General features: G+C 39.6%; 2 protein-coding genes across 6 annotated transcripts in view; one reads left to right on the top strand and one right to left on the bottom strand.

Annotated features, from left to right (window-relative positions):
- The first annotated feature begins 100 nt into the window (after positions 1 to 100).
- Positions 101 to 19,932, top strand: ALDH6A1 (aldehyde dehydrogenase 6 family member A1). The gene is made up of 12 exons (XM_019733396.3): positions 101 to 255; positions 7,623 to 7,682; positions 8,676 to 8,750; positions 8,916 to 9,077; positions 9,307 to 9,385; positions 9,776 to 10,078; positions 11,675 to 11,796; positions 13,154 to 13,343; positions 13,546 to 13,727; positions 15,138 to 15,317; positions 15,584 to 15,682; positions 17,913 to 19,932. The coding sequence occupies exons 1-12, from the start codon at positions 208 to 210 to the stop codon at positions 18,015 to 18,017; spliced, it is 1,605 nt and encodes a 534-aa protein (XP_019588955.1). The 5' UTR covers positions 101 to 207; the 3' UTR covers positions 18,018 to 19,932.
- The window catches only part of BBOF1 (basal body orientation factor 1), a 33,059-nt gene continuing 22,496 nt past the window's right edge, over positions 13,729 to 24,291 (bottom strand). For 2 of the 5 annotated variants that reach the window (XM_019733397.3, XM_088797397.1), the window contains exons 9-12: positions 24,031 to 24,132; positions 20,623 to 20,697; positions 20,343 to 20,454; positions 13,729 to 15,823 (exon numbers count right to left, since the gene is read on the bottom strand). In XM_019733397.3, coding sequence (XP_019588956.3) covers positions 15,812 to 15,823; positions 20,343 to 20,454; positions 20,623 to 20,697; positions 24,031 to 24,132 — 301 coding nt within the window. In that variant the 3' untranslated portion in view covers positions 13,729 to 15,811. Of the gene's footprint in view, positions 15,824 to 20,327; positions 20,455 to 20,622; positions 20,698 to 24,030; positions 24,133 to 24,291 lie in introns of those variants that run through there. The other 3 variants (XM_074327220.2, XM_074327219.2, XM_074327221.2) reach the window with 3 other exon arrangements.

Below are 24,291 nucleotides of genomic sequence, written 5' to 3'. Positions count from 1 at the left end.
GGAGAGGGCGGAGAGATCTTTCACTTCTGACCAATCGCATGTCCTCCAAACTGGGCGTGGAGTCAGAGTTAGGGCGCGTGATTGGCTGGTCCTCTCCACCAATGAGGAGGTGCGGCAGGATGGAGAGGCGAAATCTGGCAGCCGTGTGCTTCTGGGAGTCACGGGCTGTGGAGGCACCCCGAGGCGGAGAAGAGGCAGCGGAGAACCATGGCGGCGGTAGTGGCGGCGGCGGCAGTGAGGGCTCGGATCCTGCAGGCGAGTGAGGGTGGCGCCGAGGGGTCGCGACGCTAGGAACTGTGTCCTTTCCATCCACTCTCTGAGCCAACGACTTCTTGGCCCACCCTACTGTTCCCATCTTACCTGTGCGGCCCTTGTCCCACTCTCCTCACTCCGTAGCCGCCCTCGTTGGATCCAGCCCAGGACTATCACCCCCTTAGCCCCCCACCCTCTTACTCTTGGGCCTCCACTCATCTGGCTCTGGCCCACTCCCCTCCTCCAGCCCTGTCCCGTTATTGCTCTGACACTTTCTTGCCCTCACCTCTCTCGCCGCACACATTCTTTCACCTCTGCACCTGCCACCGACCGATCTCCTCGGTACTTGACACCTATCTCCCCAGAAACTCCCCTCTGGTCACCTTTTTTGGAGCTCCTTCACCTGCCCTGTGCGTCCAGATTGTTCCCTTCCCCCACCCTACTTCACTGTCTACAATCCGAGCTAAGGGGTGGGGAGGAGGCACACGAGGGGCGAGGGTCAGTGAATGAACTTTGACTCTCCTCCTAGAAGTGTACAGTAGGTTTCCCCCCCAAAGAAGCCCGTTTCCCCAGCTATAGCTATTTGTATTTTCCACAGGCCGTGAGCTGTGTGCCCTTGCTTGCCGGGACTTTCAGTTAAACTTGCAGCAAAGTTACAGTGTTCCTGTTAGCGGTAAATAAGGACACATATTTATGTTCCTAGTTTGTTCCAAGCACGTGCACGGGACAAAACATCTCTAACACAGGTGATAGAAAATGGGAGCCAAGGAAGACAAGAAGGGCAAGTCCCAAGCTCCTGCCCCCAGCTCTTACTGGGCCAACACACCCTCAGCAGTGCCCATGGGGTGGGGGGGATTGGGTCCTCTGTGACGCCAGCCTTAGAAGAGCTGGTAGAGAGCTACCGGAGCGCGTGCCTGAGGCCTGGGATTCTCTAACTGTTCAAGGCCTTTCCCCTGTTCTTCACAACCTAGCAAGGACTTAAGACATGAGGCAAGATTTACTGCAGTCAACGTTCTCCAACCTGCAAGAAACAGCATTGCCCTTACTCATTAATCCAGCCTGGGAACTTGTTTCTCTATATTGCTGGACGTTTCGATAATAATAGTATTTATCAGGTTTCAGTGAGTTCTACTGCATAAACTTATGCATTTTTAAGATTCTTAGCAGAGTCAGCAGAGGTTAATGTTTAAATACGCTGTTTACTAGGATAGTGTGGAGAATGGGTTGGAAGCGTTTGTCGGATGGTCTGACTTCACTCATATATTTCTTGCTGTGATCCTAATTTTATTTTCCTAGTATCTTTTTTTAATAATGGAGAATCAGTTTCCACCCTGTAGTATTTTCCATTACTAACTTCTCTATGAACTCTTTGACTGAAATTGACTTTTGCCTACTTCCCCTCTACTCAGTCACAATGGGTCATTGACAGCTTTAAGAAGGTATTTTGTCTTTTACATCAAGAAGAAGAATCTCCCTTCCCATGTACTTTATTTTGGAAACAGACACTATTTTCTGATTCATGTGAAGAAACTTCTAAGTTGAACTAGAAAAGAACAGAAATAGTAATCCTTAGCCAACTAATAGTTACTGTAACATGAAACTTTGATAAAGAGTAGTTTAGATCCTGGCAGTTATAAGTTTTAGAGGACTATCAAAAGGGTGTGTAAAGGAGAAAGTTCATGTTTTGAGTTATTTAAAGTACATATTTAGTGGGTCTTCTCTGTTTTGGTGGCCAGTAAAATTGAGAACTTCTGCTCCTTGTGGTATTCACTCCCATTCAGAAAACCAGTCTTAGGGAGTCTCAGTGACTTACCTCAGTGATGTAGAAAGAGTACAGGCTTCAATCATACTTGGATTCTACCTCAGCTCCACCACTTTCTAATTTTAAGAATATTTGTGAAGATTAGAATTAACAGGTATAATAAAGTAAGTTACCTAACACTTAAGGCTAAGGTCATTCAAAATCTCTCAATTAGTAACTGAATTCGGAAATGAAGTCTTGGCATCTCTTTCTGCGTCAGGCACGCACCCCAGGCTTTGGGAAAGGAGAGGTAAATAAAATACTCACTGAAAGCTCCCCTATTGTAATGCAGTAATAAGTGCTAAACAATAAGAGTGCACAGGGTATTTGGGAAACAAACTCAACCTGTGCAATTCAGGACAGCTTCCAAAATGGGTTGGCTCTGTCTGGGCTTGAGTCTTGCAAGATTAGCAGGCCTTTAGCCAAGAGGAGAAGGGAGTTCCTGGTAAAGGAAATACCAAGTATGAAATAAATGTCTAGAGAACAAGACGTTTGATGTGACTGGGCATAGGATAGTTTCTTCAGCAACAGTGCTAATGATTGTTTCTTGGGAAATCAAAAAAAGAAAGGATATCTAACCTGTCAAAAACTATGTGATAATGTTTTATTATACCAAATGCAGTGCCTTTTATGCCCTCTTGATAGCAGGGAGGCTGTGTGCAAGTGAAAATAAAACTTAAGTGGCCTAGAATGCTCAAGCTGGCTGATCCATGCATTTTCTGCCCTATAAGAGTGTACACATGAAACAAAATTAATATCAAACGATTGCTTGGTGAGTACTCATTCTTTCATTCTGCAAAATATTACTAAGTGCTTACTCTATTCCAAAAATGGCGCGAGGGGCCGAAGACACAGTCATCTAGTGATCTAAGGGCATCATTTATTAGTATGAAGGGGAGAAAGAGTTAATAGTTAAACAAGCTATTATTCTGTAAAGTGGGATGAGGCATAGACGAGCTCAGGTGTTTTATGAATTGCACCATCAGGCACTTAGCCTGGATTTGAGATTGAGACTTAAAAACTTCCAAGTCTGTTACTTCTCTCACTCTTAGGAGTTAACCTTGTTTCTCCTACTTCAGAGGAAACAGAAACGATCAAGTGAGAACCTCCTGAACTTCCTATTAGCAAACCTGCAAATCTGACGTGCACCTGCACCCAAAGTGATGGCTAAGTAGGGAGCAAAAGAGTAGGGGTAAGTCAAGCAAATGGGATGAAACAATTCCAGGAAAGAGGGAGCAACATGTGCAAGGACAAAGAGAGCACAAAACACGTTCCGAATGGCTGGGTCATAGAGCAAGGAGGAAAGTGGCAACCTATGAAACCAGAGAAGTAAAGATGCTATGTAGAGTCTTCTAAGCAACAAAAACATTTGTCTTTATCCCAAGGGTGGTGGCAAGTCATTGGAGGGTTTTAAACAAGGGGGTGATCTGACCAGATTTGTGTTTTAGAAAGACCCTCTGGTTAGGGGGTGGAAACTAGATTCAGGAAGTTTAAGATTAAAATCCAGGTGAGAGACGATGGTATAGACTGGGGTAGTAGCAGGATGAGTAAAGAAAAAGGGGTGTATTCAAACACTTATAGGAGAACAAATTGCCAAGGACTTGTTTGATTTGCTATAAAGAGAAACAGAGTAGTTGGGTGACATTCAGGTTTCTGGTTGGGCAACTAGGTGAATAGTAGTCCCATTCACTGAAAGGTGGGCTATAGGAAGCAGAGCAGATTGATGGGAGGAAGATGAGGAGTTCAGCTTTTTCAACATGTGCCTAAATAACATCCAAGTAGAGATATAGTGAAGACAGTTATGTGGGTATTACCTGAAGAGAGAGATTTGGGCATCATCGGGATCTAGGTAATTAAACCACAGAGTTGATGTGATCACTCAAAGAGAGTATGCAGAATGAGAAAAAAAGAAGGCCCAGGACCAAGCTTTGAGGACCTAATTCAATGTGACCAGGTAGAAGAGAATGTCAGCAAAGAAGGCAGACAAGTGGCCCAAGAGATAAAAGAGATACCAGGTATCACAGAAGACGAGTGAAAAGGGGGTTCAGAAAGGAGGGCGTGATTGACGATGTGTTACATAAAATTTCCAAGGGCTGAGCGACCAAAGAAAGAGTCTGATAATTCTATCATTACATAAAAAGGTTTTTTGTTGTTGTTGTTTTCTAAAGATTTTATTGGAGAAGGAGAACAGGACTTTATTGGGAAACAGTGTGTTTTCCCCAGAACCCATCAGCTCCAAGTCCAGTTGTTGTCCTTTCAATCTTAGTTGTGGAGGGCACAGCTCAGTTCCAAGTCCAGTTGCCATTCGGTTCAATCTTAGTTGCAGGGGGCACAGCCCACCATCCCTTGCAGGACTCGAACCGGCAACCTTGTGGTTGAGAGGACACGCTCCAACCAACTGAGCCATCTGGGAGCTCAGCGGCAGGTCATTGTCTTCAACCTAGATGAGGGCACAGCTCACTGGCCCAGGTGGGAATCGAATGTTGCCCAGAGCTCATGCTCTAACCAACTGAGCTACCCGTCTGCCCCCATAAAGAGTTTTTTTTTTGTTTTTTTTTTTAAGATTTTATTGGGGAAGGGGAACAGGACTTTATTGGGGAACAATGTGTACTTTCAGGACTTTTTTCCAAGTTAAGTTGTTGTCCTTTCAGTCTTAGTTGTGGAGGGCGCAGCTCAGCTCCAGGTCCAGTTGCTGTTGCTAGTTGCAAGGGGCAGAGCCCACCATCTCTTGGTGGGAGTCGAACCGGCAACCTTGTGGTTGAGAGGATGCATTCCAACCAACTGAACCATCTGGGAGCTCAATGGCAGCTCAGCTCAAGGTGCCGTGTTCAATCTTAGTTGCAGGGGGCGGAGCCCACCATCCCTTGCAGGACTCGAGGAATTGAACTGGCAACCTTGTGGTTGAGAGCCCACTGGCCCATGTGGGAATCGAACCGGCAGCCTTCGGAGTTAGGAGCATGGAGCTCTAACCGCCTGAGCCACCGGGCCGGACCCATAAAGAGTTTTTTAAGGAAACTTATATACGAGGCTCATCTTGGGTGACAGAAAGACAGCATGCATAGTCTCTGTGCCCCATGGCAGGCACTAAGCGGTTATATAGGACAGGGCAGGATGGATGTGGGTACTGGGGTGAGAGCGGCTCCAGATGAGGGGAAAATGCCTTGCATACTTGCTTGGGGCGGGCGATGGTCTGTTCCAAGAACCAGCATGCCTGGGGCAGAGGAGAGGGGTCAGTCAGTCCCTGAGGGGGTTTTTGGGAAACAATCTCTGTTCTGGCCCCGCAGCAGTCTCATGGAACAGTCTCTCCTCCACACCATGTCACCTCGCTGGGAGCTCAAGTACGACAAGGAGTCCATAGGACGTAGAAAGTCACTGGTGTTTAGTCATAAATGTTGGGGTAGATTGAGGAGTTAGCAGGAGAGGAGGAAATAAAGGTAATTAATATAAAGAACCCTTGCTATTGGATGGAGAGAGGTTAAAGGTACAGAAAAGAAAGGATAGTTGATGGAAATGTCAGAGGGAGCAGGAAAGGTCGGCTTCAGACCCAGATGCAGAGATTAGCCTTAGACTGGAGGGCAGACAGCTCTTCAGTCAGCCCACAGGTACTGATAACCACCTCAGTCTTCCAGTCACTCTGTCCTCACAGAGCTTGCTAGCTACCTTCTCCATTTTAAGAGGGTGGAAGGCAAAAGGATGGGTATAGTTGCAGGTCAGTTTTGTAGGTTTGCTACTAGGAAGTTGAGGAAGTTCTCATCTGATTGTTTCTGTTTCCTCTGAAATAGGAAAAACAAAGTCAGATCCTAAGAGTAAGAGGGGAAATAGCAGAGTTGGAAGTTCTAAAAGAATGGATAAGGTTTGAAATAGCAAGGAGTACTAGCAAATAAGTATTTATAATATAATAATAACATTTCTTGAGCACCAACTACTTGCTAGCTATTTTTCATATCTGTACAGTCTTGATCATAATAACTCTGTAAAGTAGGTGAACAAGATGGATATAGTGCCTGCCCTCACGGAACTTAGTCTCTTGGGTAACAGACAAGTACCTAACTAAGTATTCACAACAGAGACCAATAAACCTGATAACGGAAGTGCTGGTGGCTGTGGGAGTACAGAAAAAGGGACACCTAGTCTGAGGTGGGGAATAGTCAGGCAATATGGCTGCCCAGTGAACCTTTCTTTTCTTCAGTAGATATTTATTGAACACCTACTATGTGCCAGGTTGGTATTGAGAACATGGCTACAAATAAGACACAGTGGGCTCCAGGGAAGTGTTGGTGATTTGAAATAGCTTTTGTGGGGAATGGAAGAGGAAGCAGACTAGGCATTTGGAAGGATTGTCTGCTGATCCAAAAGACCAGCACTGTTTCCTGTGAACAGTGCTGAAGGAGCACAAACAAAGCGCACTTCATACAGCTCTAAACTTTTTGATTAACATGGTCTCTCTTCAGACAAGACAATAGATTATTATTAGATTGCAGCTTTTATATTCTAGTTCCAAGTATTTTAGATTACTTGCTTTGATTAGACTTGAATATTTCTTAAATCAACTTCCATAGCATATATACAAACTATATTTTTAGAGAGTTATTTTATTGTAACTGATCCCCCTCCCAATTTTCTGATTATACTCTATTAAATATTACCTACACGACACATTTTTTCTTATAAGGTACATGTGGCATTTTTAAAAATAGCTTTATAGAAATAAAATTGGCATAAACTGTATATGTTTAAACTGTACAACTTGATAAGTTTTAATATTTGTATACACCTGTGAAAACATTGTCACAATCAAGCTAATGAATATATCCATACCTCAAAAAGTTTCCCTCTTACCCTCTCTTCTCTGCTTCCCCCATCATCTTTAGGCGACCATTGAGCTGCTTTCTGATACTACTGATTAGTTTGAATTTTCCAGTTTTATATAAATGGAATCATACACTATGTACTTTTTTTATGTCTGACTTCTTTTACTCAATACATTTATTATAATTATCCATATTGTTGCATCTATCAAGAGTTCATTCTTTTTTATTGCTGAGTAGTATTCCAGTATATGGATATACCACATTAGTTTCCCTATTCACCCATCCAGTGGTGGATATTTGGATTGTTTCTTCGTTTTGGGTTATTACAAATAAAGCTCTTATGAACATTTACGTTCAAGTATTTGTATGGGCATATTATACTTACATTTGATACTTGGTTATATAGTACTTTATATTCAACACCTATTGTGTTAGATACCATGCTAAGTGTTTCCATATTGTTAGATTTATGGTGACGACATTTTCCAGGCCAAAAATTAGGAAAGTAGACTAATGACAAAAAATATATATTTTTTAATCAGGACTGTCCTGGAAATTGAGGACATGATCATTATGTTACTGTTTTCTCATAGTCTCATGTCTTTTTAAAGACTATATGACCCTTGAGAGCAAACATCAAGTCCTTTTTCAAATACCCGCAATAACTAGTATAATGTTAAGTCAATAGTAGCCATTCACTAAGTTTTTAATAATTTTCTGCTCTCATTTATCAAAATAATCATTCTTTTACTTCACAGGTTTCTTCCAAGGTGCACTCCACTTGGTATCCAGCATCCTTTTTCTCTTCTTCTTCAGTGGTGAGTTTATTTGCCACTAAAGATTGACTTTTGAGGAGGAATTCAGTATAATTTTTGGTTATTCCCATTTATCTTCTTTACGTAATTGCGATCAGAGTATATGTGAAACTTTCTATCTTGGTTTTCTTATTTAATATTATGTCTATTACACTTTAAGCATTTTCAGTATTACAAGATGGTCTTTATACATGGTTATGATTTTAATAGCTGCATAATATTCCATCAAGTAGATATAAACTGAGTTAGCTAATAATTTCCCCATATAACATTTAGATTGTTCTCATTTTTCAATATTATAAAACAAACATTTATTTATAGTTTTTTCCTTCTTTTAGATTGTCTCTCTTCTGAAATAGGATTATTGTGTTAAAAGATACAAACATTTTCATGGCTTTCAGAAGTTTGGTCGACCCTGCCAGATGGTTGGTTCTTTTTGACAACCTTTACAGTTCTTTTTACAGACCTGTCAGCTATTTGCAGTACCTAAAATTTAATAAGGACTAGTGCTAAAAATCCTTTCAATATAGAAGCATGCACACACTGTAACACAGTAGCCCTTCATCTGTCTTGATCCACAGACGCCTTTGAAAATTTAATGAAAGTAAGCTACTTCTCAGAAAAAGATGTACACAGATAGGAACATTAAAAAAAATCTTTTAATCATAAAGGTAAGACATTATCATGGCCTTGTGGCAGAAAGTCAGCTGCTTTTTTAGTACTAACTTTACAGTGATGTGTTTATTTCCAAGGTGAACTCCACTTCACATGAAGTTCCACTGTGTTTGACTGGAAATTTCCCAACTTCAAAGAGATCACAGTATTAAGAGGCTCCGTCACATCTTAACAAACACTATAAACAAGTATATTGTGTGTATCTTTCCTAGTGGTAACATTTCTAGAGATTGTTATCAACCTGAATTCCTTCCTTGTGAAAGGGAAAGACATAAATAAAGCAATTAACTAATACAAGTTGTTTTTTTTGTTTTTTCCCAGCCAACTGTAAAGCTCTTCATTGATGGGAAATTTGTTGAATCCAAAAGTGACAAATGGATAGACGTCCACAACCCAGTAAGCAAAGCTGCTTAAACTGACTAACCTAGAATTCTGGGAATATGGTGGGAAAGCAGGGACCTGGATGTCTATCATGAAGCACATAGTGCCTCCTCTGTGACGAGTTGAAAATGGAGAAGGTGGGGCAGGGGCAGAAGATGATATGCTGCTTTTACCCATCAGGCCACCAATGAGGTCATCGGTCGGGTCCCTCAGGCGACCAAGGCTGAAATGGATGCAGCCGTTGCTTCCTGCAAACGTGCTTTTCCTGCATGGGCAGACACTTCAGTACTAAGCCGTCAGCAGGTCCTACTCCGTTATCAACAACTTATTAAAGAAAACTTGGTAAGAAATCTGAATGGTATCATTTTCCAAATTGTTGCCTAGAGGATGCTTGTCACACCCACAGTGGCCCTTTGAGCTGCACTCCCTCACCCTACAATCCAGAGAGACATAGATCACTGCTCTCTCCCTTGTACTACTTCTCCCCCAGTTTTGTTCTTCCTTGGTTGCCTGAGAAACTAAAAGGAGGCACATCCTTGCATTGCTTTCTGTTTGTATGTTTTCTCTCTAGAAAGAAATCGCCAGGATCATCACGCTGGAACAAGGGAAGACCCTAGCTGATGCTGAAGGAGATGTATTTCGAGGCCTTCGTAAGCTGGGAGTCCCTCCTTGGGAGTTTCAGGGACCTTTGAAAAGGATCAAAGGAAGATGGGAGGAAGGCAACATCTCAGAATGGGGGACTGCGTCTTCCTTTATGTAGATTTTGTTATCCCATAATATCTGTTTTAATATTTGTGGGAAATGGCAATATTTCTTAGGGATCCATGAAATTGGTTTACTTCATTCTTTGTTTTACTCAAATGATCTTCAGTAGCTATGTACATTTCACTGTCTTTTTTCCCAAGTAGAGAATCTCATTTTGCACAACCCCTTCTCATGGAAGGGCAAGTTAGTGTTTCTTCCCTTTGTCATTGGCCTGAGCATGACAAAACTAAGCAGTGTGGGTAGTTGGTGGCCTGACTACTTCTTCTGTGTTGCAGAGGTGGTTGAGCATGCCTGTAGCGTGACATCCCTCATGCTGGGAGAGACCATGCCATCCATCACCAAAGACATGGACCTTTATTCCTACCGCCTGCCTCTGGGGGTGTGTGCAGGCATTGCTCCATTCAATTTTCCTGCCATGATCCCCCTTTGGATGTTTCCCATGGCCATGGTATGTGGAAATACCTTCCTAATGAAGCCATCAGAGCGAGTCCCTGGAGCAACTATGCTTCTTGCTAAGTTGCTCCAGGACTCTGGTGCCCCTGACGGAACACTGAACATCATCCACGGACAGCATGAAGGTAACTGCCCTTCAGTACATGGCACTTAAACTGGCTTCAGAAAAATCAAGGTGTGGAGTGGTGACGGGGTATTTTAGAATGAGGAACCTAGGGAGGAAGGGATTTACTAATAGTAACCTCCATGTTTGAAGGTGATTTTGTTTGTTGACTGTTTTGCTATCACCGTGTGCTACGTAACTAACTGGGGAGTAGCAGTGCTTGTTGCCTTACAGAATACATTGGGACAAAGAAATGTGGGTTAGGGCAAGACACAGATAAGATTAAAGAGAAAGTTTTCACTTCAATATTGAGAGAATGTATGAGGATATTTCACTCAGAGAATTTATGGACCTCAGAGAGACTGAAGGCCTTCTAAGTCATATAATAATAGCTACTACTTAAAAAGTGCCTCTGTATTTCAGGCACTGTTCCTAGTGCCTTTCATATATTATCTTATTTAATCTTTACAACAACCCTTTGAGGTAGGTACTATTATTTTTCCATTTCACAGATAAGAAAATTGAGGCATAATGAAGTTAAGTAATTTGTTCAAAGTCACACTGCTAGAAACTGTCAAAACCAGGATGTGTATACCCAGGAATGCCGACCCTGGTTTTTACTTTTAAATACAGTCATGTGGCGCATAATGACATTATGGTCGATGACAGACCGTATATACAACGGTCGTCCCAAAAGAATATGATGGAGCTGAAAAATTCCTGTCACCTAGTGACATTGATGCGTTGTAATGGTACCGCATAATATTACTTACACGTTGTGGTGATGCAGGTGTAAACAAACCTGCTGCACCGCCAGTTGTATCAAAGTATAGCACATACAATTATGCACGACTTGATAATGATAATGACTCTGTAACTGGTTTATATATTTACTATAGTATACTTTTTTGTTGTTATTTTAGAGTATACGCTTTCTACTTAAAAAAGAAGTTTGCGGTAAACCAGTATGCCGTGTTATGCCGGGAGCATCGTCATACATCTCATGTTTACCGTGTCTGTTGATTGTATCATCCTCTCTTATGTTTGATTTAATCTCGTGTTTTGTACAGAAACATGTTGTATAGGCTTGTAGCCTAGGAGCAATAGGTTACGTCATACAGCCTAGGTGTATAGCAGACTATGCCACCTAGGTTTGTATAAGAGCACACTAGGATGCTTGCACGACAAAATCACCCCATGAGGAACTTCTCAGAATGCATCCCCGTCGTTAAGTGGCACATGACGGTACTATGCTATGTTGTCTCTCACATGGAGGCACAGTAATATCTGAGAGTCCCAGGAAGTAGTGACAGTTGAGGAAATATCACATCCTTAAAAGACAAAAGGAAGTGCTGAGTATTGAAGGGCTGTTGTAACCTTCAGGGTTAGATTAGAAGTGGAATAGCAAATGAGAAAAGTAATGAAAGGGGAGGGGCTAAATAGAATTTGTAGTTTAAGAAATTAAGAGAACAAAGAAAGAGAGAACTTCAAAATGGGAACCCAGGATAGAAACACAAAAATCTGAAAACTTCTCCTTTATAGCAGTGGGAAAAGGGGAAATTGCCATGTTGAGAAGCCATTTGTTCCTTTGCAGTGATCATGTATTTTCTTCTTAAAGCTGTGAACTTTATTTGCGATCATCCGGATATCAAAGCAATCAGCTTTGTGGGATCCAACCAGGCAGGAGAGTACATCTTCGAGAGAGGGTCAAGACATGGCAAGAGAGTTCAAGCCAATATGGTGACTTCTTATTCCTTTTTTCCCCTCAAACTCTGTTATACGTATTAAAATTATCCAGAAACAGCTCTGCAGCAGAGGGACCACTCATTTAATGCCAGTGTTTCTTTATTCCCATTTCATCCTATCTTTCCTTTAAGGATGAACTCTGATGAGTTTTATTCTAAGTCACTTTAATTACCTCTTCTCATATACTATGAATCTTGGTGCCAAAGGGCACATTTCTCCCTGAGAATATTATTTGAATTCTTTGGGCTTTAGCAATTAACAGTTGAATTCTGGTTCTGGCCCTGTTTGTTTCTTCCTTCATACCATGCTTTTCTAGCCCTTTATCCTTCCTTCTTTTAAGGCATATCCTAACTACTCATGTCAAAATATAATCTTCCCCGAGTCCAGGCTATTTAAAGCACTGGAAAGTGCCCAATATCCCAGTATGAGGTGTGTCGTTTACTTGGTTGCAGTTTTGCTGTTCTCTTACTAGCTCCTTGTCAAATACTTTGCAATACTTTGATACTAAATATAAAGTCCAATTGCTACTTTCTCACCCTTCCGCTAATGTTGCATAAACAATAGCCATCTGTGCACAGGCTTGGAAACTTCATGATATGCCCACTGATTTCTTTTCATGGCTAAATGTATTTTGGCCAGTTTGACTTAAGTCCCTCCCAGTTCACTACTAATTTATTCATTAAATTCTGTATCTAACAGTAAATTATGTATAATGGGATAGTAATAAAGCTAAGTAGCGGACATGGTATTTATCCACGTACTCAACTATAGTTGTATCTGGAAACATGTATGGAAATAACCATATGTTATCCTATGTAGAAGTTCATGAGGCTTTGTATTGAGAAGCAAACCAATCTGGGGAACCTCTGTCCAGAAACTGTTTATCAGGAGAGGTCTATCTCCTTTTTTGCCTTGCAGCTGGCTACTGGCATTATTATTGGCAGCTCCTTTGTTTACACTGCTTGCTCTTCATGTAACTGGAAACCCTACCAGACAAATTCTTTCCAATCTAACTTAGGAAAGAGAAGGGAGTTTTCCTTGGTTCCTGGATGCAGTATTTAGCCTGTCAGTTTGTTATGTGATGATTGGGGCTCATTTTCATTTGTTTTGATCTAAATGAACACCTATCAGCTTATCAGCTAAGAAAGTGAAAAAAAATAACCTGGAAACTGCCTCAGTGTTATCAAGACTTTAGCAGTATAAAATAATAAAACTCTCCTCAAAGTAACAAAGGATAAATTCTCTAGTCCTTACCTTAAATTCTCATTTGAAATCTCATATTCTTTGCCTAATTTCTCAGCCTAATTGTATTTTGCCAAGGAAGATTCATGTACTTTCTGTATTTCCTTAGGGAGCGAAGAACCATGGGGTAGTCATGCCAGATGCCAATAAGGAAAATACCCTGAACCAGCTGGTTGGGGCAGCATTTGGAGCTGCTGGTCAGCGCTGCATGGCTCTTTCAACAGCGATCCTTGTGGGAGATGCTAAGAAGTGGCTGCCAGAGCTGGTGAATCGTGCCAAAAACCTGCGAGTCAATGCAGGTAATCAGTTACCTGCCTAGCTCCTTTAGACTCTGCATCCGTGGCACTAAGCTCTTGGTTTTAGCATTGGCCTTGGCCAATGGGAATAATCATGCCTGTTCTTACCATTGCCCCTCTTTACTTGTCATTTGGATTCATCTTTAGTTGGCAGTCGCAATTTTAAGTTAATGAAGACCTTAAACACTTTTGTGTTGTTTTACAGGAGACCAGCCTGGAGCTGATCTTGGCCCTCTGATCTCCCCCCAGGCCAAGGAGCGGGTCTGTAATCTGATTGATAGTGGAAGTAAGGAGGGAGCCTCCATCCTTCTTGATGGTAGAAAAATTAAAGTCAAAGGCTATGAAAATGGCAACTTTGTTGGACCAACCATCATCTCAAATGTCAAGGTGAATAGCTCTGGATTATTTATTTCACAAATACGGGAGCTGAAGGCTCTGTAGAGGCGATGGAATCTCATCCCTCCAGTTTATAAATGAAGACATGTAATGACTAGAGACCTCATCTCTTTAGGATTACTTAGTTATTCTTCCTAGAGTCTGAATGAGTCTCCCCTCTCACTACCAGTCTCTTTCCTCTCTACCAGCAGTCGGCAAACTTTCCATATTTCCATAAATATTTTTGGCGTTGTAGGGCTATATCGTCTCTGTTGCAACTACTTAACTCTTGACATTTTAGTGTGAAAGTAGCCATTAACATTGTATGGCTGTGTTCCAATAAAACTTTATTTATGGATAATGGAATTCTAATTTCAAATAATTTTACATGTTGTGATTGATATTTTTTTCAGCCATTTAAAAAATACAGAAATCATTCTTAGCTTGTTGGCTGTTCAAAAACAAGCAGCAAACCACATTTGGCCCACAGGCCATAGTTTGCCAACCCCTATCTTATATTATACTTGTTACTTATGTGTTTAATGTTAATTTTTTCTTCCTGCTCCTTCTTGCTGCCTAGCTTATAGCTATTGCAGTGTCTCTCTCCATCAACATATTAATCACCCAGTATTTATTACCTACTGTGTGCCTTAAATTTAGCTGCATCTTCACCAGAAAGTGACGAAAGAAAAAGAATTGATCTGTCAATTTTTATTTATCAAAATTCTGCAAGTCTCTCAGCTAAAATTAATGACTAAATTGAGTTTAGGAGGTTTTTTTTTTTTTTAAATACATATGTCCCCACTAATACTACTATAATCCTGAATAATTGAGTTGAATGTAAGTATAGAAGAAATTATGAAATCTCTTGCCACAGAACCATAGAGGAAAAATCCACTTATCAGCAATAAACACAGTTACCTAGCTGCAGTGGTGAAGGATGTTTTGAATGTTTAATGTGACCTGATATCAAAATACAAATATACAGACTCATTTGGGAGGCAAAGGAGTGAATGAGAATGGATTGTTTATGTTACAGAAAACTTAACACTGGGTTTCTTTAAACAAAAATTCTCCTGTGGTGTTTTTAATATACATTTTATTTATAAAATAAGAATTTTCATGTAACTTTTCAGTAACATAACAATTGTATAAACAAGTTATACAAGTATAAAAGAGGAAGCTAGTGATGGGTCATGGGACCTAAAAATATAGTGCTTAAAGGAAAGGACTATAGTTGTCCTTAATAGGAATTTCAAGCTGTTTATGTGATTGGTAGCGTGCAAGATGGAACACAGTAAGAAAGGATTTAAAATGAAAAGAGATTGCTAACATGAAAGCTGCCCACGTAAACAGTGGGTAATAAAGTACCAAATAAGCATTAAATACTGACTTCTTTTCTGGATGCATCACTCCTGGCAGCCAAATATGACCTGTTACAAAGAGGAGATTTTTGGTCCAGTTCTTGTGGTTCTGGAGACAGACACTTTGGATGAAGCTATCAAGATTGTAAATGACAACCCATATGGAAATGGAACTGCCATCTTCACCACTAATGGAGCCACTGCTAGGAAATATTCCCACTTGGTGGATGTCGGACAGGTTTGTGAACAGATTTTTAGGAGGTTCTTGTAGCCATTTACTGTTTTCCATCTAAAGGGAGATGGTAAAGAGTGATCAGTCGCTGCCCGTCTTATCTCTCACAATGACCCATTTCTTCCTAAGGAATAAAAGTTCATGGGCTGGAGATGAGGTGAAGGTGGGTATTTAAAATTGGTCTCTGGTGCCAGGCATTTGTGCTTCTACATGGAGAGCTCCTTTGTCTGAGTCCTTTCCTTGGTATGTGACGTGGCTTTTTTCTGCTTTAGGTGGGTGTGAACGTCCCCATTCCAGTGCCTTTGCCAATGTTCTCATTCACGGGCTCTCGATCTTCCTTCAGGGGAGACACCAATTTCTATGGCAAACAGGTAACTTTAAGTTTTAAAAAACATTTTTCCCTCCAAGAAACTTTCTTGAACATATTCAGGAACAAAGATTCTACAAGGAAAGGCCAGCCAGTAGCTTCTGTGGGGTCATATGTTGCTCAGCAGTACTTGTCAGTAGGTTGCCTAGAAAAGATTTAAAAGTTAACAAAATTTTGCCAAAGCTGCTGCTTGCTGAATAACTCAAAGCAACAAAGTTTTGGGAAAAGAGCATGAGGAAGTGCAAGCCTGTGTCTATGTCTTCTTCTGCCTGGGCCCCTCTTTCTGCCTCCCCCCTTTCATTTGACTAACTCTTAATGACCTATCATGTCTTAGTATCAAGAGTGGACTCCTTGTGGACTGCATGTATATCTCCTGTAATAGTCATTCATTTACACAGAAGTTCATTGAGCACCTTCTTTGTACCAAACACTATTCTAGACAGTACAGACACAGCACTGAACAGGAAAAAGAAAGCATATCCGGAGCCGAATTATGTGGGTTCAAACCGCAGCTCAGCCAGTTATTAACTGTGTGACCTTGGAGGAGACCCTCTCTGTGCCTCAGGTTTCTTCATCTGTAAAATGGGAATAACAACAGTACCTATATGTCAGAAGGTTATGAGTATTAAATGACCACCATTCCACATCCTTCAGCAGGTGCATGTATCCTAAGGCAGGAACGGGCATGGCATGTTCAAACAGCAGAAACGGGCTGGAGCACAGTGAGTGAAGGAGTAAGACAGTGGTATGAGATGAGGCTGGAGAGGTAGGCAGGGGCAAGTCCTGTAGGACTCTTGAAGCCATGTTAAGAAGCCCTCATCACACTGTAATTATTGTTTATCTGCAGCACCTGGTACAGAGTAAGTGCCAAAACGTGTTGAAAAAATGAGCTGGTGGAAGTTCTTTGTAGTCCCACAGAAATACAACCATTTTGGAACCTTCAGTAATAAATCGTATTTTTTTCTATACAGGTCTACCTCTTACAGATAAATAAAAAATTAACAGTGGTATTGCATAGCAGAATATGACAGTGTGGCCAACTGGTTGAGAAAAAACTGGTTATTTGGAGGCTGATTATATAGTTTGTGCATTAGTCACAGCTTTTGCAAAATTAACTAGTTTGATACCATTGACAAAAATTTATAAGTTATTCTGGTAGGTGAGGCTTATCGGAGGAAAAGACTGACCTCACACATTCAGTCTTAAATCCTTAGGTAATTAAATTGCTATTTTTGCATTCTGGAAAGAAGACATGAAAGTATCATTCTTAGATAATAAAATACAAACTTTAGTTGTATCTTATATTAAAAGTATGTAATCTCAATTTTTTTCCAACATATTATTATTAATAACATGGCCCAGATTTTGTCAAATAGTTCTAGAAGAGTACTTTAAGCAAACTAGTATGTTTTCTCCTAACAGTATCTTTCTAGCTTGCTAGTAATTTGGTAATTAAATCTTTACAATTTATTCTCTTTTGCTTAAGCCTATTCTTACAGAATAAACTGTGTATATATAAAGCAAGTATGCTGAATTTTTTTTGGCTCACATGTTTAGAGGTGAATGTGTATAATATCACACATTTTACTTCACATTTGTAAGATATTTTGGGTTTTACTACTTCAGTATTTTTACTACTACAGCTGTTTATCACTGACAGCTGTCAGAAAATGGCCTAACATATATTTCATTCCCTTATTCCTTTTTCTTCTTCATGGGAAGGAGAGAAAAACTAACAATTATTGAACAGCAGTTACTTTGCTGGGATGTTTGTATGCCATTTCATTTCCCCCTCATGTTGCTATGAGGTGGGCTTTATGTTAAAGATAAGGCCCAAGGTTAAACAGCCGTCAGTGAGGAGCAGAGGCAGGGTTTGAGCCATGTCTCAAGACCTTAGAGCACATGATATTCAACTCTACGAACAGAATGACCTGCAAGTTTAACAGATTACATTGTTCAATTTTTCCACTGAGCTGCTAATGATCTTGGCTAGTTTCAGCATAATAAGAACTAAGATTTGACTGTTTACTATGTGCTAGGTATTATGCAAAATGTTTTAGATAAATGTACATGAATATATTAATTTTGGTTGCACCTAAGTTCCTTAAGTAGGAGCCTGAGTAGCACTTTACAGCACTTCCTTCAAATGTTGATTAAAAAGAGGAATCATGAAACCGCCCAGAAATACATGCTAACTCTGTTTCTCTCCCCTTTTTTTCTGTTGTTCTTTTTAGGGCGTTCAATTCTACACTCAACTGAAGACCATCACTTCTCAGTGGAAAGAAGAAGATGCTACTCTTTCCTCGCCTGCCGTAGTCATGCCAACCATGGGCCGTTAGAAATAAGTTTGTTCCAGACTCAGTCCATCCTGAGTAATCTCCCTTTTTTCTTGACCAATTTAATTTTCCAACTTTGCTCAGACCAGATCCCTCGGAATGGAATACCTTGTAACTAAAATCTTTCTCAGAATTATTAGCCCATGCACAGTTGCTATAGGGAGACTCCTAGTGTACCTAGTGTAACACTGAAGCCAGATTTTTACTTACTCTTCATACTTCTGTTTTGAGGTAACTGCTGTTCACTGTGAAATGCTTATCCAGAAGGAGAGCTTAGACCTGTTTCCTAAAAATTCTCCCCTTTTCTGATGACTTGAAGGAAGGGAAGATTATGTAAAGAAGACCTTCCATAATTGGAAGAGGAACTCTTGGATGGGGAAATAGGACATAAAATTCACCCTTTGCTGGATCCTCAAACAGTCCCACATAAGTGCCAGTCAGGGAGATCCCCTGCCAGGCTGTCCTGAGCCTCTCATTTATCCCACACTACAAAAGATATACATAGTCCATTTCTACTTATCCCACAGTTGTGACAACTGCTTCTTTTTGCTGCATGCCACTTTCTCCTAGTGACTCATGACCACTAAATTCTATCATTGTTACTGTTACTGCTTCTTAAAATCACTTCTCAAGGATACCTCAGTATGCATTGGATAAATCGACTTTTTGTTGTGTGTGCCAAATGTTCAATTTCAAGGTTTGCTTCAGCAATGATTAACTAATGCTTTAGTCATTAATTCAGATGCCAGTAGTTTTTTTTCTTTAGAAAACCATTTCAAAAGTTACGTTAGGCCCAGAAATCAAGGGCTGTTTTCAACCATGAAAGTGGGCAAGACTCTTGCCTTAAACAAGTCTAACCTGATAGTCATTCTCAAATTTTTTCTGTTGTTCTTTCCTCTTGCCTACATTTCTCATTAGTGATACTTTTTAATAAAAGAACTCTTAATATAGAGTAATTGACTGGGGCCTAAGAAATTTTAAAGCTTTCATGACATAAAATAGTAAAAAAAAAGCTTTGACAGATTCTTTTGCTACCATTAATTCAACTGTCTTTATGCTTTTTGGTTCTGAATTTGATGTGCTAAACAGAATAGCTTCTATCTTTTTGCTCTACATCCCAACTGAATCCTGTCTTTTTTATGTGGTTTTCACCCAGTGAACTAGGAGAAGGCTTCTGGCTCTGATGCAGTAACCTCTGGTCCTCAGCCAGATAATTTAGGTCATTTATTTTTCTTCGTCCCCATTAGTCACGTGGATAATGCTAACCTACTCCAGGGAAGTTATTCAGTGAATTAAGGATAGTGAAATCCTTGAAAATGTTCGTGCACTCTGGATTTTAGGCTTATTACTATTACCTACTGGATACAATGTCAAAATCTTCAATCACTTAACGTGACTGGAACTTTAGTAAAATACATTTATGACCCTACTGGGTCTTCCTTTTTTTCCTTTTTTCAGATTTGCCTTCCTAAAGGTAAGGCAATAGAAATTTATAGAATGCCCCTTGTTTTATCTCTTATCACAGCTTGCAACTGATAGTGATATTTAATTCAATCCAACAATTACAGGCTGGATTGAATAAAAGGTCATGTTGTCTAAATTCCAAGTGGAATTAAATATGATCACAGAAACTCCTAAATTTTCCTTACATTTAAGGGAAATCATGTTTTAAAAATGCTAATCAGCATTGTGTTTCTCTGATTGGAATCAACTCATTTGGCTAACTACTTGCTACTTAGAAGTTTCTTATTTCTTATATGGAAAAAAATATGTAGTTATGTTTATGCTAGTAGCAGCTAAAAAATTCAGTATTGTGTTTTATTTTTGCTCTGATGTGGCCTCATTTAAAATTTCTCTGATTCTACACTGTACTGATTATGAATGACAAATTACAAATAAAAAGCTCTTAAAAAGAAAATCTGGCTTTTTTTTTTAATGGTGCCATACTTCCTTATAATGCCTTTGTCCCATAGCTTGTAGTAACTCAGACTTCCAACCTCTGTCCAAAGCTAAGAGTTACATGGTCATTATGTTTATTCTTACATAAAAGATAGTACATATTTTGGCTAGGCTGTGCATTTCAAAAGGCAATTTATAGGCTTTCCACACTAAGAGAGGCACAAATATGTATTTGCATTAGTTATATGCCTTCCTTAGTGTGGATATTGTGATAAAAATGTCCATGAGTTCATAGTAGTAGTATTACTCACTTCACTGATCCCTGAGGGCTCTTGGCTGGTAAAGCCAAAGAACTGTGACTTATCAAGAAGCTGAATGGGGAAAGGTAACAGTTATGTGTATTGTTTGTTCAGACTACAGACTCCTTACCTTGTCAGACTCTTGTGATCCTTTCTGAATATTGGATATCAGATCATCAGAAGAGTGTAAGATTGGGACTTGTTGGGTGATGAAGGTTTGCTCTTGAAGCTTACTTTCATCCCTGCAATAATGACAAAGTAACAGAACTGTCAATAACCATACACATATAGAACCTGGTTTAGAATGATAGACTTGTCATGTTACTCTCTCAATTCTAGCACATGTAATATGTCCACAAGAAATATTGTGACCAGGCTCATGTTCTTTGCTTTGTCAAGAGGGACCTTACCCAAATTCCTTTGTTTCTCCATTGTCCAGAATAACGTTGTCTGGAATGGGAGGCCTAGAACTCTGGCTATATTTCCTGTGGTGGGAAGAATTAACAATGAGGCAGTCAGTGTCTCCTTGTGCCCTGTATTTCAACTACACTGTAAAAGTGCTAAATAAATACTTCATTGGGTGGGCATCTCATTTTCAAAAATGAGCTTTTACATACACATAGAGGCAGTATTACGTTAGGCAAGTTCATATAAACTTATATTCTCTTAAAGTTGAGACATATTTGAACTTAAGAAATGGAAATATTTATGGAAATGATCATGATGATGAAACTCACACAACAGGTCTTAATGGTGATGGGCAAGTTTGAGTCACAGATGGCCAGAAAAGTTCCCTTCCCACAAAAAGAACCACAGAACACAGAAAGGTTACCCCATGGAGACAGACACGGTATGAAAATTTCTCCTATACTTTGGAAAGTCTGATTTAAGAACAAGAAACAAACATCACTAACTCAGTATTGTAATTTGAAAGTCAGCTTAACAGTTATAAAAAGTGCAGTAGGTTGATTTGTCAGCAGGTAGACACATATCTCACTCCTAAAACTTGTCCTCAACTAGGTGCACATGAAGGTGGCATAAACTCATTCAAAATCTGGCCATATTAAGTAATCTAATCATGTACTTCAGCTACTACTAGTGCCTGAGTTATAGCCAGAGTTGTTGCTGATGCACTAAAGAGTACAGTTTATTGGTTATACTCCTTTGACTTAGCTCAATCACAAAGAAAAATATTGCATGGTTGGATTCATACTCATATGCAATCTATTGTGAACTCTTACCAACTTCCTAATTACTTGCCATGGTAGACATTTTATCATTTAATTCCTCCCTAGTCTGAGCTTTCTCATTAAACTCATCTTCATCTCAATATTTCACCATTCTATTCCTATCTTCTTTGTTCTTCATCCAATCCTAGCATGAAATTCCAACAGACTTAGATATGGTTCCATTGTGGCCAGGTTTAAGTTAATTGCTTTGGTGTGAAAGATTTCACTCAAATTCCTTTGTTTTTCCAGTGCTGAAAACAACACAATATGGAACTTGAGCCCTGGAATTCTGGCTGTATTCCATGGGGTAAAGAAAAGTCAACTCACAATGAGACAGACATTCAGTATCTACAGGCTGGATCCTCTTCCACCTCTTTGGAAGGCCACCAGAGACACAAAAGCCATTTCAAAGTCCTCCATCTTCCATTTAGCCTATACTTCTTTAAACTTCTCTCTATTGATTGTACTCTTTGTTATCTTCTTCATTAATGGTGCATATTCCTAAAGGTTATAGCCTCAGCCCTTTACTCTCCTACCTTCATCTACTCTCCCAAACTCAACTACCAATTTTCACTAAACGTGCTCAAATCTCTCCCTGAAACTATCATCTATACTCCAATCACTATTTACAATGCCTTAAGTATTTTTCACTTCAATATATTGCCATAATCTCCAATTTGATACTGAAAATACTACTTTCTATTTCTTCTGCTAGAATGTTTTTCCTCCCCTTTTTGGTTCTTATTGGCCTTTTATTAGCACCATGCTCTAACCAACTGAGCTAACCGGCCACCCCCTATTGGCCTTTGAGAGGTCAGCTCAAGCTTTTAGTTCCTCAGAAATGTTCCTGACCTCATTTAGGTCAGATTACCCTAATCTAGGCTCTCAGAACACTCCTTTGAGTTTATGTCATAGTTACACTTTTGTATTTATTTGTGTGATGATTTGAATATGTTTTTCTTCCCATGTAGACCATGAACTCCCTGAGATGAGGCATAAATGTCTTTATTTGCTCAACACTATATCCTCAATAAATAGCAAGTACTCAATTGTATATGTTAATGAGTTGATGGATGGATTAAATTTAAACATTTCCCTCATACTGGCTTTCCAGATTTTTCATTTACATTTCATACCACTATTCCTTCATTTCTTAAACTAAAAACTCAAACATTTACACTTTGTTTTCTTTATTCCTTTTATCCTTTATCACCAAGTCCTGTTTCTCCTTCCTAAGTGTCTCTTAGTTTCTCCCCTTTTTTCTGACTGCTCCCACTCTTGCCTAAACCCCTCACCACTGTATGCCCAGAGTAGTATAGCAGCTTCTGCTGGTCCCCACCTCTAGTTTTGTCCTCCATTTCATCATAGTTGTCACTGTTAGGTTCAGGTTAGCTCTGAGAACCATGACCTGTGAGCCTTTCCAGTGAGAGAGTATGAGAGTATAGCTTATTGCTCTTTGTATTCCTTCAAGGAAGAGAATAAGCGTGTTACACTACTATAGAATCTACAGTAGCATAAGTTCAGGCTTTTCTGCATGGTTTTTAAGGCTCATCGTAATTTAATTTAATCTATAGATTAAATCTCTAGATTAAATCTATAGATTAAACCTTATTTCTAATTTAATTTAATCTATAGATTAAACCTTATTTCTAATTACTAATTACTCTCTAGCACTACTAAATTTCCTCAAGCTAGGCAGTTTTTCCTCAATGTTCCCTAAATACCCGATACCCATTCCTACTTCTGGGTTTTTGCTTACGCTGTCTACTAAGCCCCTTTCCTGATGTGCCCTCCCCCACCCACTATCCCACTACCCTACAAGGCACCCACAGAATCCTACTCTTTCAGGCTTCCTGACTCAAATCTTCCCTAACTACTCCAGCCCATTGACATATTGTCTGAACTCCAATTATACTTTATTGTGCCACCTAATTTTTTCCCTTGTTATGTGTGGTTTTTGCTTGGGCAACTGGATTGTAAGCTCTTCGAGATCAAGGGCAATGTCTCCATTTTTCTGAATCCCCATAGTACATAACATAGTGCCAAGCATGTAACAAGCAATCAGTAAGTGATTGATTTATTTTACCCACTTTATAGGTCATTACCAGGGATATAGTTACTGATAAAACATAGTGGAGAGAGTGAAAACTAATCATTAAAAAAAATTATTTGGAATAGCTGTGAATATTTTTTTCCTTTCTCAGTCTTTTTCTTAGTATTAGAGACTCTCTTGATTAATAATCAGCTTAAAAATGATAACAATTTGAAGGCCAATAAAATCTTAACAATTGTTATGCTTCTCTTCAGTTACCACTCATTCAGCTGAGCTATGTTTTATAACACTTTCTTAGCATTGCCTTAAATATCTAAGATTAATCTCTTTTCTCCCCACTTTAGTTCTAGTTCATCTTTCATTTTCATGCTCATTTATTCATCTCCCATTCTTTACCTCTGGCTGAGAAGTAAGACCCTTTTATACTTTTTGGTCTTTTCCTTTAATTCTTTAATTCTAAGTGAGAATAAGTTCATTGTTCCTATATGGTTTCTGGGTTGATAACTTGGTATTCCACTACAGAAATACGGAGTTACCTAGGAACAAAACCATTCATTTTTGCAAAGAGCAATCGTAAGACTTTCTCCTTCTGCTCCCAGGTCAAATCTCCAATATCCACATTTCCTTGAATATCTGTCCTGAAGAATTTCAAAGAAAAAAATTGATAAGGAAAAATATGATCAGAGTGAGCATCTCTTCTTTTTAAAAAAATACAAAGTATGTAAACATAAGAAAAGAAAATTTCCAACTATAACTGAATGTTATAAGGTTTCGAAATGTAACGACTACAAAGCAAA

Source organism: Rhinolophus sinicus, chromosome 3 (assembly GCF_057876585.1).
Source record: "Rhinolophus sinicus isolate RSI-liver-muscle chromosome 3, RSI-T2T, whole genome shotgun sequence".
Taxonomy (NCBI): domain Eukaryota; kingdom Metazoa; phylum Chordata; class Mammalia; order Chiroptera; family Rhinolophidae; genus Rhinolophus; species Rhinolophus sinicus.
The sequence above is the reverse complement of the archived record's forward strand: the minus strand, read 5'-3'. Positions and strand labels throughout refer to the sequence as shown.

What these genes read in the sequence shown, in the direction of transcription:
- ALDH6A1 (XM_019733396.3), top strand. Translation starts at nt 208, where the DNA reads ATGGCGGCGGTAGTGGCGGCGGCGGCAGTGAGGGCTCGGATCCTGCAG. An exon ending in TGAGGGCTCGGATCCTGCAG is followed by an intron (nt 256 to 7,622) that starts GCGAGTGAGGGT and finishes TTTACTTCACAG; the next exon opens with GTTTCTTCCAAGGTGCACTC. An exon ending in AACTTATTAAAGAAAACTTG is followed by an intron (nt 9,078 to 9,306) that starts GTAAGAAATCTG and finishes TTTTCTCTCTAG; the next exon opens with AAAGAAATCGCCAGGATCAT.